The 13,306-nt window shown below is 36.2% G+C and overlaps 1 protein-coding gene across 1 annotated transcript; it reads right to left on the bottom strand.

The window, feature by feature from the left end:
* Positions 1-10,614: 10,614 nt before the first annotated feature.
* LOC145070629 (histone H4) lies at positions 10,615-11,310 on the bottom strand. Its single transcript, XM_079017586.1, has 2 exons — positions 11,225-11,310; positions 10,615-11,058 (listed from the first exon to the last, which is right to left on the bottom strand). The coding sequence occupies exon 2, from the start codon at positions 11,037-11,039 to the stop codon at positions 10,728-10,730; it is 312 nt and encodes a 103-aa protein (XP_078873712.1). The 5' UTR covers positions 11,040-11,058; positions 11,225-11,310; the 3' UTR covers positions 10,615-10,727.
* Positions 11,311-13,306: the final 1,996 nt, after the last annotated feature.

The raw sequence follows: 13,306 nt of genomic DNA, 5'->3' as shown, positions 1-13,306 counted from the left end.
TAGACAAACACTTCACACAATTGGCCTTAATTGGTCTTTGTTTTATCCAAAACATCACAACTTACAAATTTCAAATGTACAAGAGTAATAAAACATTTTATTCTACATTTGACAAGTGTTACAAACCTTCTTAAGATTATGTCACTCAAGTTACAATCTTGGAGTATGAATCTAAGACTTGTTTTGGAACAAAGTATGATTCATCTTTTTGATTTTAACCATTTAAACAATCCATTATTCCCCTTCTTAGCCAAACAAATGCACTAAGATGTCCTTAGAGAATCAATTGTGATATGGTCTCATAATCACTAAGATAATCATAAAACAAGATACTCAAATAATCTCCCATCTTTTTAGATTGGAGAAACTTTTATCTCTGTGCCAAATTTGATTCTTCTTATTTGTTATGCCTTACAATGAAACTTTTTCAATGCTTCATAATTACACTTAAACTTGTAAGTATAACCATATTCACTAAACTTTAGTAAATCATGACGAATAGCCTTATCAATCTTTTTGGTGGACCTGACCAGCGCATAACCAAGTGTACCGATCCTATAGTCCTTCACTTGACTCGCATATACATGTGAACAAGGAATTAGTCTTAATTTCCCAAAGATGAAAATTCTCATTCATCACACAAGTTGCATGAATCCAAGTTTCTATCCAACTGAAACTTGGGTGGGGAGAATCTTTCCTTATTTGGTAAATTATGACACTACCATAAACGAAAGAATCAAATCCATTTTCCAATATTGCTATCAATGGAATCATATAAACAACAGTTTTTCACAAATGCATTGTAAGGATACTTAAAATAAATAAAATCAAAACTTTTCTTTTATTTTAAAACTCACGGAAAAACTTATCCTTACAATGCAAATGCATATGAAAACTATGTTGTTATCTATTCCTAAGCAATCTATCATAACTCTTAAGCAGCAACTCAAAATTATGATCTTCACGATCAGAATCAGCTTACTTTTCTTTTAAGCTTCCTTTGATTCTCCAAAACATCAAAATGTAATTACATTACATCATGTATTAAGAATCTCCAAAGGAATTTAATAGAGTTAGATAGCGGACTCACCTGAAGTAGAGTCATACATTATGACTTTACCATCCTTATGATCTTTCATGTAAATAGGGCAGTTTCACAACCAATGCCCCTTCTCTTAGCAATAGAAACATATGGACTCTTTAGTAATGGTACATGGAACTATCTCAGACTTAGTCTCTCTCTTTACCACTGGGTCAATTCGACTTGACCATGGCCAATCCCTTTCCATTGGGAAGATAAAGCTTTTTTGGACTTCTAATGTCACCATTGTCAATGTCCATGGAAGTTTGGAAAGTAGATCTTCCAATCAAAATTGCTTTACCAAAGTTCAAAATCATTGTTGATTCAGCAGCAACAAGCAGATAAGTAAGATCATTAAAAGTCGTGTCGTGGTCTGTCACATAGTAGTCCTTAATGAACTCACTATATGACTCAAAAAGTGATTGAAGAACCCAATCAATAGTCAACTTCCTTGAGACATCGACACCCAACTCTCCCAGCTTGTCAATATGAGACTTCATCTCCAATATGTAAGCACATATAGACTTTGCTTGCCAATAGGGATTGAGTGACCTTGAACTTTTCAAGAAAGCTTGTTACAAGAGATTTGGGAAGATCATAGTTGTCTGAACTAGACATCTACAATGGGAGAAATTCAAGTTAGTTGATTTAAGTCCTTAATATAACACCCAATATGAAATATTAAGGCAAGGACCCAACACAATATTTTATAACTTGGAAAAGGGATGCCGTAATCCAAGCTATAAAATATTTGAAGGTAGGTAAATGACGATTTACCAATTTCCACCACGAAAAAGAATTTTAGATCTTAAGTGAATTGAAACTCCTAGATCCTTTGAGATTTATTGAACTATTCAATGGCATGTTTAAATCTCGATTGTGCCCTCTCAAGTTTGTGACTGAGATGTTGAGGATCACAAACAAGGTGTCAATAACCATGCAAACTGACTTGCTACCCTTAATTTTCATCACCAAATCGATGTGTCTGTTACCTACACGCACTCCGCCAATCTATGATAAACATTAAGTTACCCTTTGCCACTCTTACTAGTCCATGTTAGTGTGTCGGTTACCCACACACGCTCCACCAACGACTTGGTAAGGTACAAAGTGTAATTTCATGGGTTAGCACCAAATTCATATTTTCCTAAAGTAACGAAGATTGAGAATTTAATAAGGTTTAGTTACTTTATATTTATCATTATACTTTTAATGAAAGGATAATTAATGTCTTGTCAAACCCGTTCGGCTAACGACCCTCCACCAGTCAAGGAAGCGGTGGTTGAGAATGAACACCCATTAAATTGTCATTTTATAGGCAGTAACCTTATACCCCCTTATAGACCGGCTTCGTGAATGAGGCCTACTAACGATAAGACCGACTTTTGTTCTTATACATATATATATATATATATATATATATATATATATATATATATATATAACTATTAACTATTAATATTATAATAGTATAAGGATTGAATTTTAACTTTTAAAATTCTAAGGGTTTAACTTGGAATTAAAGTATTCATGGGGGGAAACTTTACAAATTCCAAAACTTGAGGGCAAGTTTTAAACAATTCAAAAACCTTTGGTTTCCATAACCTATGACTTTAAAATAGTTTTAATGGAAAAACTCTTCAAGTTCCATAACTTGAGGACAAATTATGGAAGACTTTAAAGCATTTAAAAATGAGACTCTTCATTTTCATAACTTATGGAAATCTTATGAATTTTAAAAATCATAAATGATACTTTTCATATAACTTGAGGACAAGTTACAAAAAACACATTTTATGAACAACTTTTAGATCAAATTGGATAGAAAACAAATTATCACATATTTTTTCTATTAATCTAAACTAACTCATAAGAACAAGATAATTTGTTGGATTAGTGTCTAAGTCCATAACTATTTTGGTATGTACTTGACCCGATTATGAGCATGGTCCTTTTGGGTTGCCTTCACCATAGCAATATGTAGGATGATTTAAGGAGAGAAAGGTTTAAATATGATTTATTAATATATTATGAGAATAATATATTAAAGGAGAAATCATATTGTTTAATTAATATTAGTCAAGAATTAATTGATAATTAATTTTGTGGCTAAAAGAGATTAATTAAATTTAGGGGACTGGACTGCAATTATTGGATAATTGAGTTATTGGGCTAAGGAATGCTAAAGGAACAAGGGGTGAACGAAATTATGATGGAAGCCCATCATATTTTCGTCCATGGCCTTATCCAGAAGGTTCCATGGGCTACTTAGAGTTTAAGCTGTCCATTAGGGTTTTGACTGAAACCCTAGCAGCCCACACAAGTATATAAAGGACCCCTTAGGCTCCAAAAACGTGGACAACTGATTCTCTAGGGTTTCTAGTCGTTTTCGGGCATCCTCTCTTCTTCTACTCTTCATCCAAGTTGCATAAGGTGTTTGTGACTCCATTAGAGGTGCAGCACTTGAGGCACTAAGATTTTGAAGCCAATCCAAGCAAGGAATTGATTGTTATTGCTATATAACAATCAAAGGTAATTCTATATACCCTAATTCAGTTTATAATATGTTAGATCTAAGTTTATTAGTATTGGATTCAAAGCATGTACAATAGAGAAACCTAGATCCAAGCATTAGGGTTTGTATGAGCACATAGGATTGTTCTTATGCATAAAACCCATCAATTCATATCATCAATCTTCAAGAAATTAGCATGAACATATAAACTAATACCAATCTTGAAGTTATGACAAGTATCTTTGAAATTGGATTAGCATGATCATTACCACATCAAAAACAGGTTTATAATTTCAAAAACAGTTTAGGGTAATGATCATAGTCCAATTCCAGCCTTAAAAGTCGAAAATCTTCCCTCTGGAGCACCAACTCGTCGAGTGCAGGAACCAGCTCGACGAGTTGGTTGAGTTTACACTTGGACTCAGCGAGTCCACAGTCCAGAAAGCCAAATTTTTCGATTTTCAAGCTATTGCATCAAGTATAATTGAAAACCAAGTCTAGGCTCTGATACCACTGATAGGTTTTGTATACTACAACATCCTATGGTGCACATACAACCTTAAATACCTTGGATCTATGTTTTCACAAATTATACATGCAAGTGGTTTACAAGGCATTAAACATATAACTAACATGCATTTGACATAACCCATATAAGATACTAGTTAGGGTAACATACCTTTTATGTAGCTTGAAGTCTTGATGTATTTGGCCTTAAGAGCTTAGCCCCAATAGTGTGGAAGCCTCAAATGAAGTCACAACACATCATGGACAAAGGTAGAACTTGAGAGAGAATTCCTTCCACACCAAAATCGACTCTATAAGCTCCTAGAACTAGAAGTGGCGATTTTGGCTATGGAGTGACCTATTTATATGTAGGATTCCAAGGGTCATGGGTATAACCCAAATCCATACCCATGGGTATTATGATCCATGGTTCATGTAGCCCAACTATTTATGTATCCATACATAAACTTGGTCCAACATGGATCATAATTCCAACACATATAAATATAACTAATTACCATAAATAGTCCCCATAGATTTAATTAGTCTCTTTTGATCAGTAAATTAATTCCAAATTAATTCTTGATCATTATTAATTAAAACATATGATTTAATATTAATATATTAGAATTTATAATATAGTAATAAGTCATACATAACCTTCTCTCAAGAGTCTATCCTAACAAATTGTCCTGATGATATGCAACCCAAATAGACCATGCTACTCTCGGGTCGAGTATATACCAATAATAGTTATGGGCTTAGACATCTAATCCAACACTCCCACCAGTCTTGGGATATGTCTTTTAAAATACATTGGTCAAAATCTCAATCTAAGCTTTTAGAATTGAAATGAAGCATAAATTACTCTCCCTTAATTATAGCAAAACAACATTTTCAAACCCTGCAACTTTGCGAATTGAAACTTTTGTTCTTTATAATTAACATTGATAACTTGAAACACTTACAATAATAACTATGCCCCCACTAGCATAATAATTATTAACTTACCAACATAATACTTATATTCCCACTACCTTTGACATGTATTCATAAATCAGTTGGACTTATAGAAATCAATACTTATTGCTTCCTGTCTTTTAAAAGACATATCCCAAGACTGGTGGGAGTGTTGGATTAGGTGTCTAAGCTCATAACTATTATTGGTATGTACTTGACCCGAGGGTAGCATGGTCCATTTGGGTTGCATGGCTTCAGAACAATTTGGATAGACATTTGTGAGAATAGTATATTTATGATTTATTAATATATTATAAGTTCTAATATATTAATATGAAATCATATTATTTAATTAGTATTGATCAAGAGTTAGTTTGGAGTTAATTTTGTGATCAAAAGAGACTAATTAAATAAATGAGGATTGATTTGGTAAATCATTCATTCTTATATAGTGGGCTTATGATCCATAGTTTTTCATGTTGGGCTAAACCCATGTGGTGACGCATGGATACTCCATTGAGGTTAAAACCCATGGATCACGAGGAATATGGAAAGTCATGAGTTACATGGTGTAACCCTAACGTGCACACTATATAAGAAGCATCATAGCTCATGAAATTGGCACTAAGGAGTGACTAGTGATAGACACACGAGGGATAGCCGATTTTGAGTGTAAATAATATTCTCTCAAGTTATTCCAATTATTGGTGGTGCTGTGTGAACCATTTGAGGTGCAACACATAGGGCACTAAGCTCTTAAGGTCCAAGGAATCAAGCTACAATAAAAGGTATGCCATTCAGCTATATTTCATATTGTATGTACTCTATAATATGCTAGTTAGGATGATACCTTGGAAAAATTGATATTTGCATGTATAATAGAGAAAACATAGATAAGAGGTATATAGGTTTGCATGTACACCATAGGAGTGTTAGAATGCTCAAAACCCAACAAGGAGGAGGTAGGACATGCCTTGGGAGGTGAGGTGATTGAGTCCATGACTTGGGAGGATTTTGTGACGAGATTTTGGGCCCAATTCGCACATGTGATTAAGGTCCAATAGTTGGCATGGGAGTTTCAAGATCTTTGCCAAAATACTGAGACGATGGTTGAGATCATCGCTATGTTCTGCGAGAGGGCATTGTTGGTTCCTTAGTATGTGGCGGACGAGGAGATGAAGAAGGCAAGATATCATGAGATGTTGAGGAGCGATATCCGGCAGTTTATGAGACGATCCGGTTGTAGGACATTGGACGATACGATTACGAGAGCTAGAGAGTGATTAATTTAGAGATGGAGAAGAAGATGAAGCCAGAACAGGCTTGAACAAGAGGTCGAAGGTTTTTGATTCGAGATCAAGAGGCCAGCAGGGCCGAAGTAGTTATGGAAAGTGCGACAAGATGCACGATGGGGCGTGAAAGGTGCGTGGTTCTGGCTACTTCAAGTGCAACAGGACGGAACATATTAGCAGGGATTGTACTGCCACCACCACCATCACCCAGACATCTGACCTAATTTGCTTCCATTTCAATCAGAGGGGTCATAAGAAGATCAATTGCTTGAGTTTGGTAGCAGCGAGACCAGTGGTAGCACCCGCTCCAGTGACTCTACGAACTACTGATGGCCGCCAGGGCAAGGCGGATGTGACTGTTGCGAGAAGCATGGCTTTTCAACTGACGGTCAAGGAGGTTCGTGCAGTACCTGATGTGGTGAAAGGTACATATCTTATCCTTATCTTATAATTTATGTTGATTCTCTGCCTTGGTATTGTTTGATTCGGGGCTATCCAATCTTTGTATCTCTTATGCTCAACTAGAGGTTTGATGGTGCTCCGGGTGAGCTAGATTATCCATTGGAGGTTGAGATTGCGGATGACCGTTCTGTCTAGGTATTGAGGGTTCATCGGGGTTATGTTTTAGAGATGTTCAACGAGTATTATCCGATTGATTTGGTTTTTATTCCTTTGCACGGGAACAAGGTTATTGTTGGGATTGACTGGTCGAGCCCAAATGGGGAGTGATTGATTGCGAGTATCATATGGTACGCACTCAGACCCCAAGTGCGTGGGGGGGGAGTAAGTAGTTTAAGGAAAGAGTGCTCGGCGTGGACTGATTTTATGTTCAATAGCTAGGTCCAGAATCTATCTTCAACATGCTTGCTCCAAATATGTTGCCTATGTTATGGATACCCGGAAAAAGGGTAAGGCGATTGTGGATGATGTGTCAGTTATCCATGTGCGATTCCGATAGCCAAAGCACCATATTGATTAGCTCCTCCGGAGATGCAGGAGTTGTCTACACAACTGAAAGAGCCATTAGAAAAGGGGTTCATCCGACCGAGCACTGATCTTGTTTGTGAAGAAGAAGGATTGGTCGCATCAGATGTGTATTGACTACTGGGAGCTGAATAAGCTAACGGTGAAGAACCATTATCCACTCCCGAGGATTAATGATTTGTTTGACTAACTTCAAGTTGCATCTTGGTTTGCCAAGATTGATCTACATTCGGGTTATCATGAGATGAGGGCCGGAGAGGAGGATGTGCAGAAGACGACCTTCTAGACTAGTTATGGTCATTACTAGTTCGTTGTGATGCCATTTGGGCTCACCAATGCTCCAACCGTGTTCATTGTAACATCCCCATCTGGCACGTATAACAATATTGTCCGCTTTGGGCCACTCGACACGAGGACTTCCCAGGGGGTCACCCATCCCGGTACTACTCTAGCCCGAGCACGCTTAACCGCAAAGTTCTTATGGGATTTTTTGCCCTCACGGCTTCAAAACGCGTTGTGACAAGGAAGATATCCACACCCTTTATAAGGAAATGTTTCGTTCTCCTTCCAAGCCGATGTGGGATTAGGAGCAACCCACCTTCACCCCCAATTATAGGGTTCGACGTCCCTGTCGAACACATCGACTCGTGCCCTAGCTCTTATACCATTTGTAACATCCCCCTTTGGCACGTATCACAATATTGTCCGCTTTGGGCCACTCGACACGAGGACTACTCAGGGGGTCACCCATTCCGGTACTACTCCCGCCTGAGCACACTTAACTATAGAGTTCTTATGGGATCCATTGCGATCATGGATTTAAAACGATTTTTGACAAGGAAGGTATCCACACCCTTTATAAAGAAATGTTTCGTTCTTCTTCCAAGCCGATGTAGGATCAGGAGCAACCCACATCGCACACATCATGTGTTTGATATGTATGGTATGTGATATTTTGGGGAACTCAGTAGGCTTTGTGCTTACGGTTTTCAGTTTATATTTCAGGTACTTCCGGATCCAAGGGGAAGAGCTTAGGGTGATCGTATCGCACACATCACGATGTTTCGTACTTTACTTTACTATGATGTATTTGATGTTTGATCATACTTGATTTTATTATGGTTTATGGATATGTTTTGAAGGATGGTTTTTATTATAGTTAAAAATGAAATTTTTGGCCTAAATTTTTGGGACGTCACACTTTATGATGTATTTCATAAGTTGTTATTTCTCAAATTAATATTATTTCCATAAATAATGAATTCCCAAATAGTAAAATATTATTTCCATGAAATAATAATTTTCCAATTAAATACAAATGTTGATATATTTATTAATAATCAGATTATACTAATAAATAATCAATTGATGATAACTTGCTATAAGGTGTGATTCTATAAGATAATATATTATTAGCAATATCATTCTATAATAACTCTTGGGCATACTAGATCTTCTAACAAGAAGATAAAGATATTCAAGATCAAGACAACACTTCGTCGAAGCTATCGGAGCCGTCAACCATCATAAGTAATCCTCGACTTTTTGATGAGAAGGGTTTTCGGATCTACAAACGCGATCTTTAGCTCCATCGTGGTCACCGCCACCGGAGAAGTCAAACCGAGATATGAAAATTTAGGGTTTTTTAGTGACTAGATGGCAACACATCGAGTTTTTCTCGTCATCACCTTGAGATCGTTGCTGCTCCAGTGAGAGTGTGCCTACTTTAAGCCAATGGTGGTACATAGAGAATAAAGAAACAAGTTTTGGAAAGGGATCGTTACTAAGGACGATGTTTTCTGAAAGAGATATGCAAATAGGTGCCTTCATCTAAAAGGATATGGAAATAAGATCTTCACAAATCCATAACTAGATCTGGAAATCAATGTAGTTTTTGTCATTTATGTCAGCTCTGAAAGCAAAGAACAGAGCTTCACTGGATTTGCCAAAACCATATTCAGAAAGATGTTGTATATTATCCTTGTGAGCTCTGAAGAAGACCAGATGGGATGACATTTTTTGTCAAATCTATCTTTTGAAAGAAATGAAGCCAATGCACTATGTATCTTTATTTATGTTTATGAGAAATGTAACTTTTAAATGTGATATATGTGTATAGGTTAGAGAGAGAGAGAGACATGGTGGACTTTTTTTAATTATTAAAATGAATAAATAATTATTAAACTTAAAAATAAAAAATAAATACGTATTAAAGTTATTTCAGTTTACGGAATAACTAAATTTTGTAAACAAAATATCTCAAAAAATACCATAAAACCAAAATATGTGAGGTTTTAACTAAACTTCATAAATACATACCACAAAGACCATTTTTACAAGTTTATATATATATATATATATATATATATATATATATATATATATATATATATATATATATATATATATATATATATTTCAATTATTGCGGTGCGGTTATACAACCTAAATCCGAACCGCACCTAAATTTGCAGTTTTTTTAAAAATTAAAAACCGGACCATCGGTCTTTCGGTCCAGGTTTTTGCTTAGCCCTATATTATATTATTGTAAAAAGTTAAGGATCTTACTATTTTTCAATGAACTACGTTGGGAAGTTGCCAATATATCCATTAATAAGGAACCGAGGTACTCGTTGAAATATGTGGGTAGGCTTCCAATTAATCATTTGCCGTTCCCAATAAAATAAGGAACCATTTTATCACATCCGTCTATTTGAATACAGGGTCATCTCTACTGCAGTGAAAAAAAAAAAAAAAAAACATGGCTGCAACAGCAACTATATTAATTTGAACTCTTGATTATACGCAAAGTGATATCTTCTTCTGAAAAACCAAGCATGTCGACAAGGATATGTAATTTTATTCGCTTACAAGTTGGATCTCAAGAGATTGCTACAGTTTCCATCAAAATACCCAAAAGGAATTAGACTGTGCGTCTCAACATCCTAACTCCTAAGCCAAAGTTTGATTTCAGAGGTAATCGATGAAGTAATTCTATTCGTAATAAGGTTGAATCCAAATACATCGCTACACTTTACATTAAGATAGTCAAAACGAAAAGAAATTAGATTGTGCATTTCATCATATGCTAGACCAGCCATTGATTTAAGAGAGAAAAATGAAATTGCTTAATTAGTCAACCGGACATGTATGACAGATTTATGCAAATCAGCAGAAATGTCATCCAAAACTGAATCCAATTAAACCAAATTACACAAATCCTTTACCACAATTATAAAGCAACCAATTTGATTTTGTTTTTGGCGAAACCGAAATAGGAAATCCGTCTATTACTTCTGGTTTGGTTTAAGAAATAGCATAAAACTTACAACAGTTGATTTCAACAAGTAGTAGAAATCACTAAAGAAACACCAACACTAGTAAAACCCTAACCACCGAATCCGTAGAGAGTTCGGCCTTGTCTCTTGAGCGCGTACACCACATCCATGGCGGTGACAGTTTTCCGGCGTGCGTGCTCGGTGTAGGTAACAGCATCTCTGATGACATTCTCTAGAAAGATCTTCAAAACTCCGCGAGTTTCCTCGTAGATCAACCCGCTGATACGTTTCACACCTCCTCTTCTCGCAAGACGTCTGATCGCCGGTTTTGTGATTCCCTGGATGTTGTCTCGGAGAACCTTACGATGACGCTTCGCACCTCCCTTTCCCAATCCCTTTCCTCCCTTCCCACGTCCAGACATCTTCAAATTGCTCCGAAATCTATGATATTTGAAGATCAAATAAAATTAGAAATTTCACAAAAGCAGATAAATTGAAATCAAAAGAATCGAGTAACAGTTCGAACTTCAAATTAAATCAAACGCAAAGAAATAAAATTTAAACCGAACGTAGATTCTATCGAAAGTTGTTAATCGAACTAAAGTACCTGACACTTTGCAAATCTAAAGAAATGTAGATGAAGTTTATGATGAGTGTGAATTGGTGGTTTTGTATATATAGTGGGTGAGCGGGGGATTTAAAACCTGAGGCTGCTACTTAGATGCATTTCTATCCGTTGATGAATGATGACTGACGATTACGATGTCGTGGGATATCATGCGGATCGGTGACTTGGCAACGGTGTTTATGGAGTAAAGTAAATTGAAAAGGTGCGTGGTTTTGTGTGGGAAATTTACGCGGGCTGAGGATTTTAGTTTAATTAGGTTGACTCAAAAATTATAAATCAAAGTTAAATAAATTATATATCGATCTGCCGTTGAAAGTTAAAACAAATTATATATAATAAAATGAATTATTTTTAAAATAAATAAAAATCACATTTATTTATCTATCGTCGATTTAATGATCAGGATTTTTTACACTACTTATCTGGTGAATTATCAGATTTTATTCTTACAGATGTCAAATTTTACTAAAATTAAAACACATTAAAATTAAATATATTTATATAAAAGAAAATCTTTATATAAAATGAACAACAATAAAAATACACATATATCAACCTATTATATATTTCTTGTCCTTGTGCTTCTGTGTCTTTTCCTCTGGTATTAGGCATGGCAAACATGTCGTGTTCGGGTTGGCGGGTCAGAATATACCAACCCCAACACGACCTGTTTAATTATATTGGTCATGGGTTGACATGTCACGAGTCGGCGGGTTTGGAACGTAAAACGTATACGAACCGTCAACTCGTTTACTTATACGGGTTGGTGGGTCAAATTGGGTTTCGTGTGTGAAATTGTAAATTTCTAAATAATTAACAGCTTAATATAAACAAATGATTTTGGAATGCAATATCTTCGTTCAAAGGGTATAAGTCACAGATATCTTAAACCTGAAAATCTGCAAGACGGAGTGTACAATCAAGTCTTCGCTTTTCCGTGATTATCTGAAGTATCTGAAACATATTTTAATCCACAACTGTAAACACAACCGTCATCCTCAAATACACATCTTGAATCAAAGTATTAACCACCCTGCGGGTCAACGAATCGGCCACCATGTGGGCCTTACCCATATGGTACAAAATCTCATAATCGCAGCCATTTACTACGTCAGGCCATCTACGTTGCCTCGTATTCAAGTTAGGTTGATCCATCAGATATCTCAAACTCTTGTGTACCGCATAAATTGTACATCAGACTCCATAAAGGTAGTGATGCTAGATCTTTAGGACAAAAACCATAGCCCCATCTCAAGATCATGTGTAGGATTGTTCGCCTCATGAGGCTTCCGCTTCCTTAGAGCATAGGTGATCACATACCCTCCCTGCATTAGCACCGCACCCAAACCCATGATCGATGCATCACAATATACAACAAAATCATCGACCCCCTATGCGAGGGTAAGCAGTGCCGCCTCGCATAGCTTCTGTTGAAAAGTCTCAAATGTTGTTTGTTGATCAGGCCCCTGATGGAAGGCGGCATCCTTCATAGTCATTCTAGTGAGAGGAACTGCAATCTTGGAAAAATCTCTGACAAATCTCCGATAATATCCTTTCATCCCTGAGGAAACTGCGAATCTCAAATAGAGACTTATAGTTACTGCATGCCCACACTGCATTCTTGATTTCATTGAGGGAGATAGGAGATTCAATATATTGCCTGACATCATATGCTATTTTCTTGAAGTGATGGCTTTTTAGTTTCGGTCTGACAGACCACATTTATTTGAATCTATCAGCAAAAAATGAACGTATCTTCTGTTTTATGATTTTTGGATTCGTACACCACTCACCATTTATTAAGAGGCCATCAATCATGCTCTTACAGTTGTTTTTATTTATATACCCATGGAAAAACTTGGTATTTTCGTCTCCATCAACTAACCATTTGATCCTATATTTTTGTCCAAGATCAAGAGCCTTGATTTTTTCCAACTCAACTATTGATTTGTACCCCCTAACATCTAGCCTCAATCTTATAATTTGTTAGTTGACTTATCTCAGCTTCTGAATTAAGGTGGCCTGCTAGCTTCTTGAGTCAATTCAACTCGTATTCCTCCT

Source organism: Lactuca serriola, chromosome 8 (assembly GCF_051521515.1).
Source record: "Lactuca serriola cultivar US96UC23 chromosome 8, Lser_US96UC23_V15, whole genome shotgun sequence".
Taxonomy (NCBI): Eukaryota; Viridiplantae; Streptophyta; class Magnoliopsida; order Asterales; family Asteraceae; genus Lactuca; species Lactuca serriola.
The sequence above is the reverse complement of the archived record's forward strand: the minus strand, read 5'-3'. Positions and strand labels throughout refer to the sequence as shown.

What these genes read in the sequence shown, in the direction of transcription:
- LOC145070629 (XM_079017586.1), bottom strand. Translation starts at nt 11,039, where the DNA reads ATGTCTGGACGTGGGAAGGGAGGAAAGGGATTGGGAAAGGGAGGTGCG.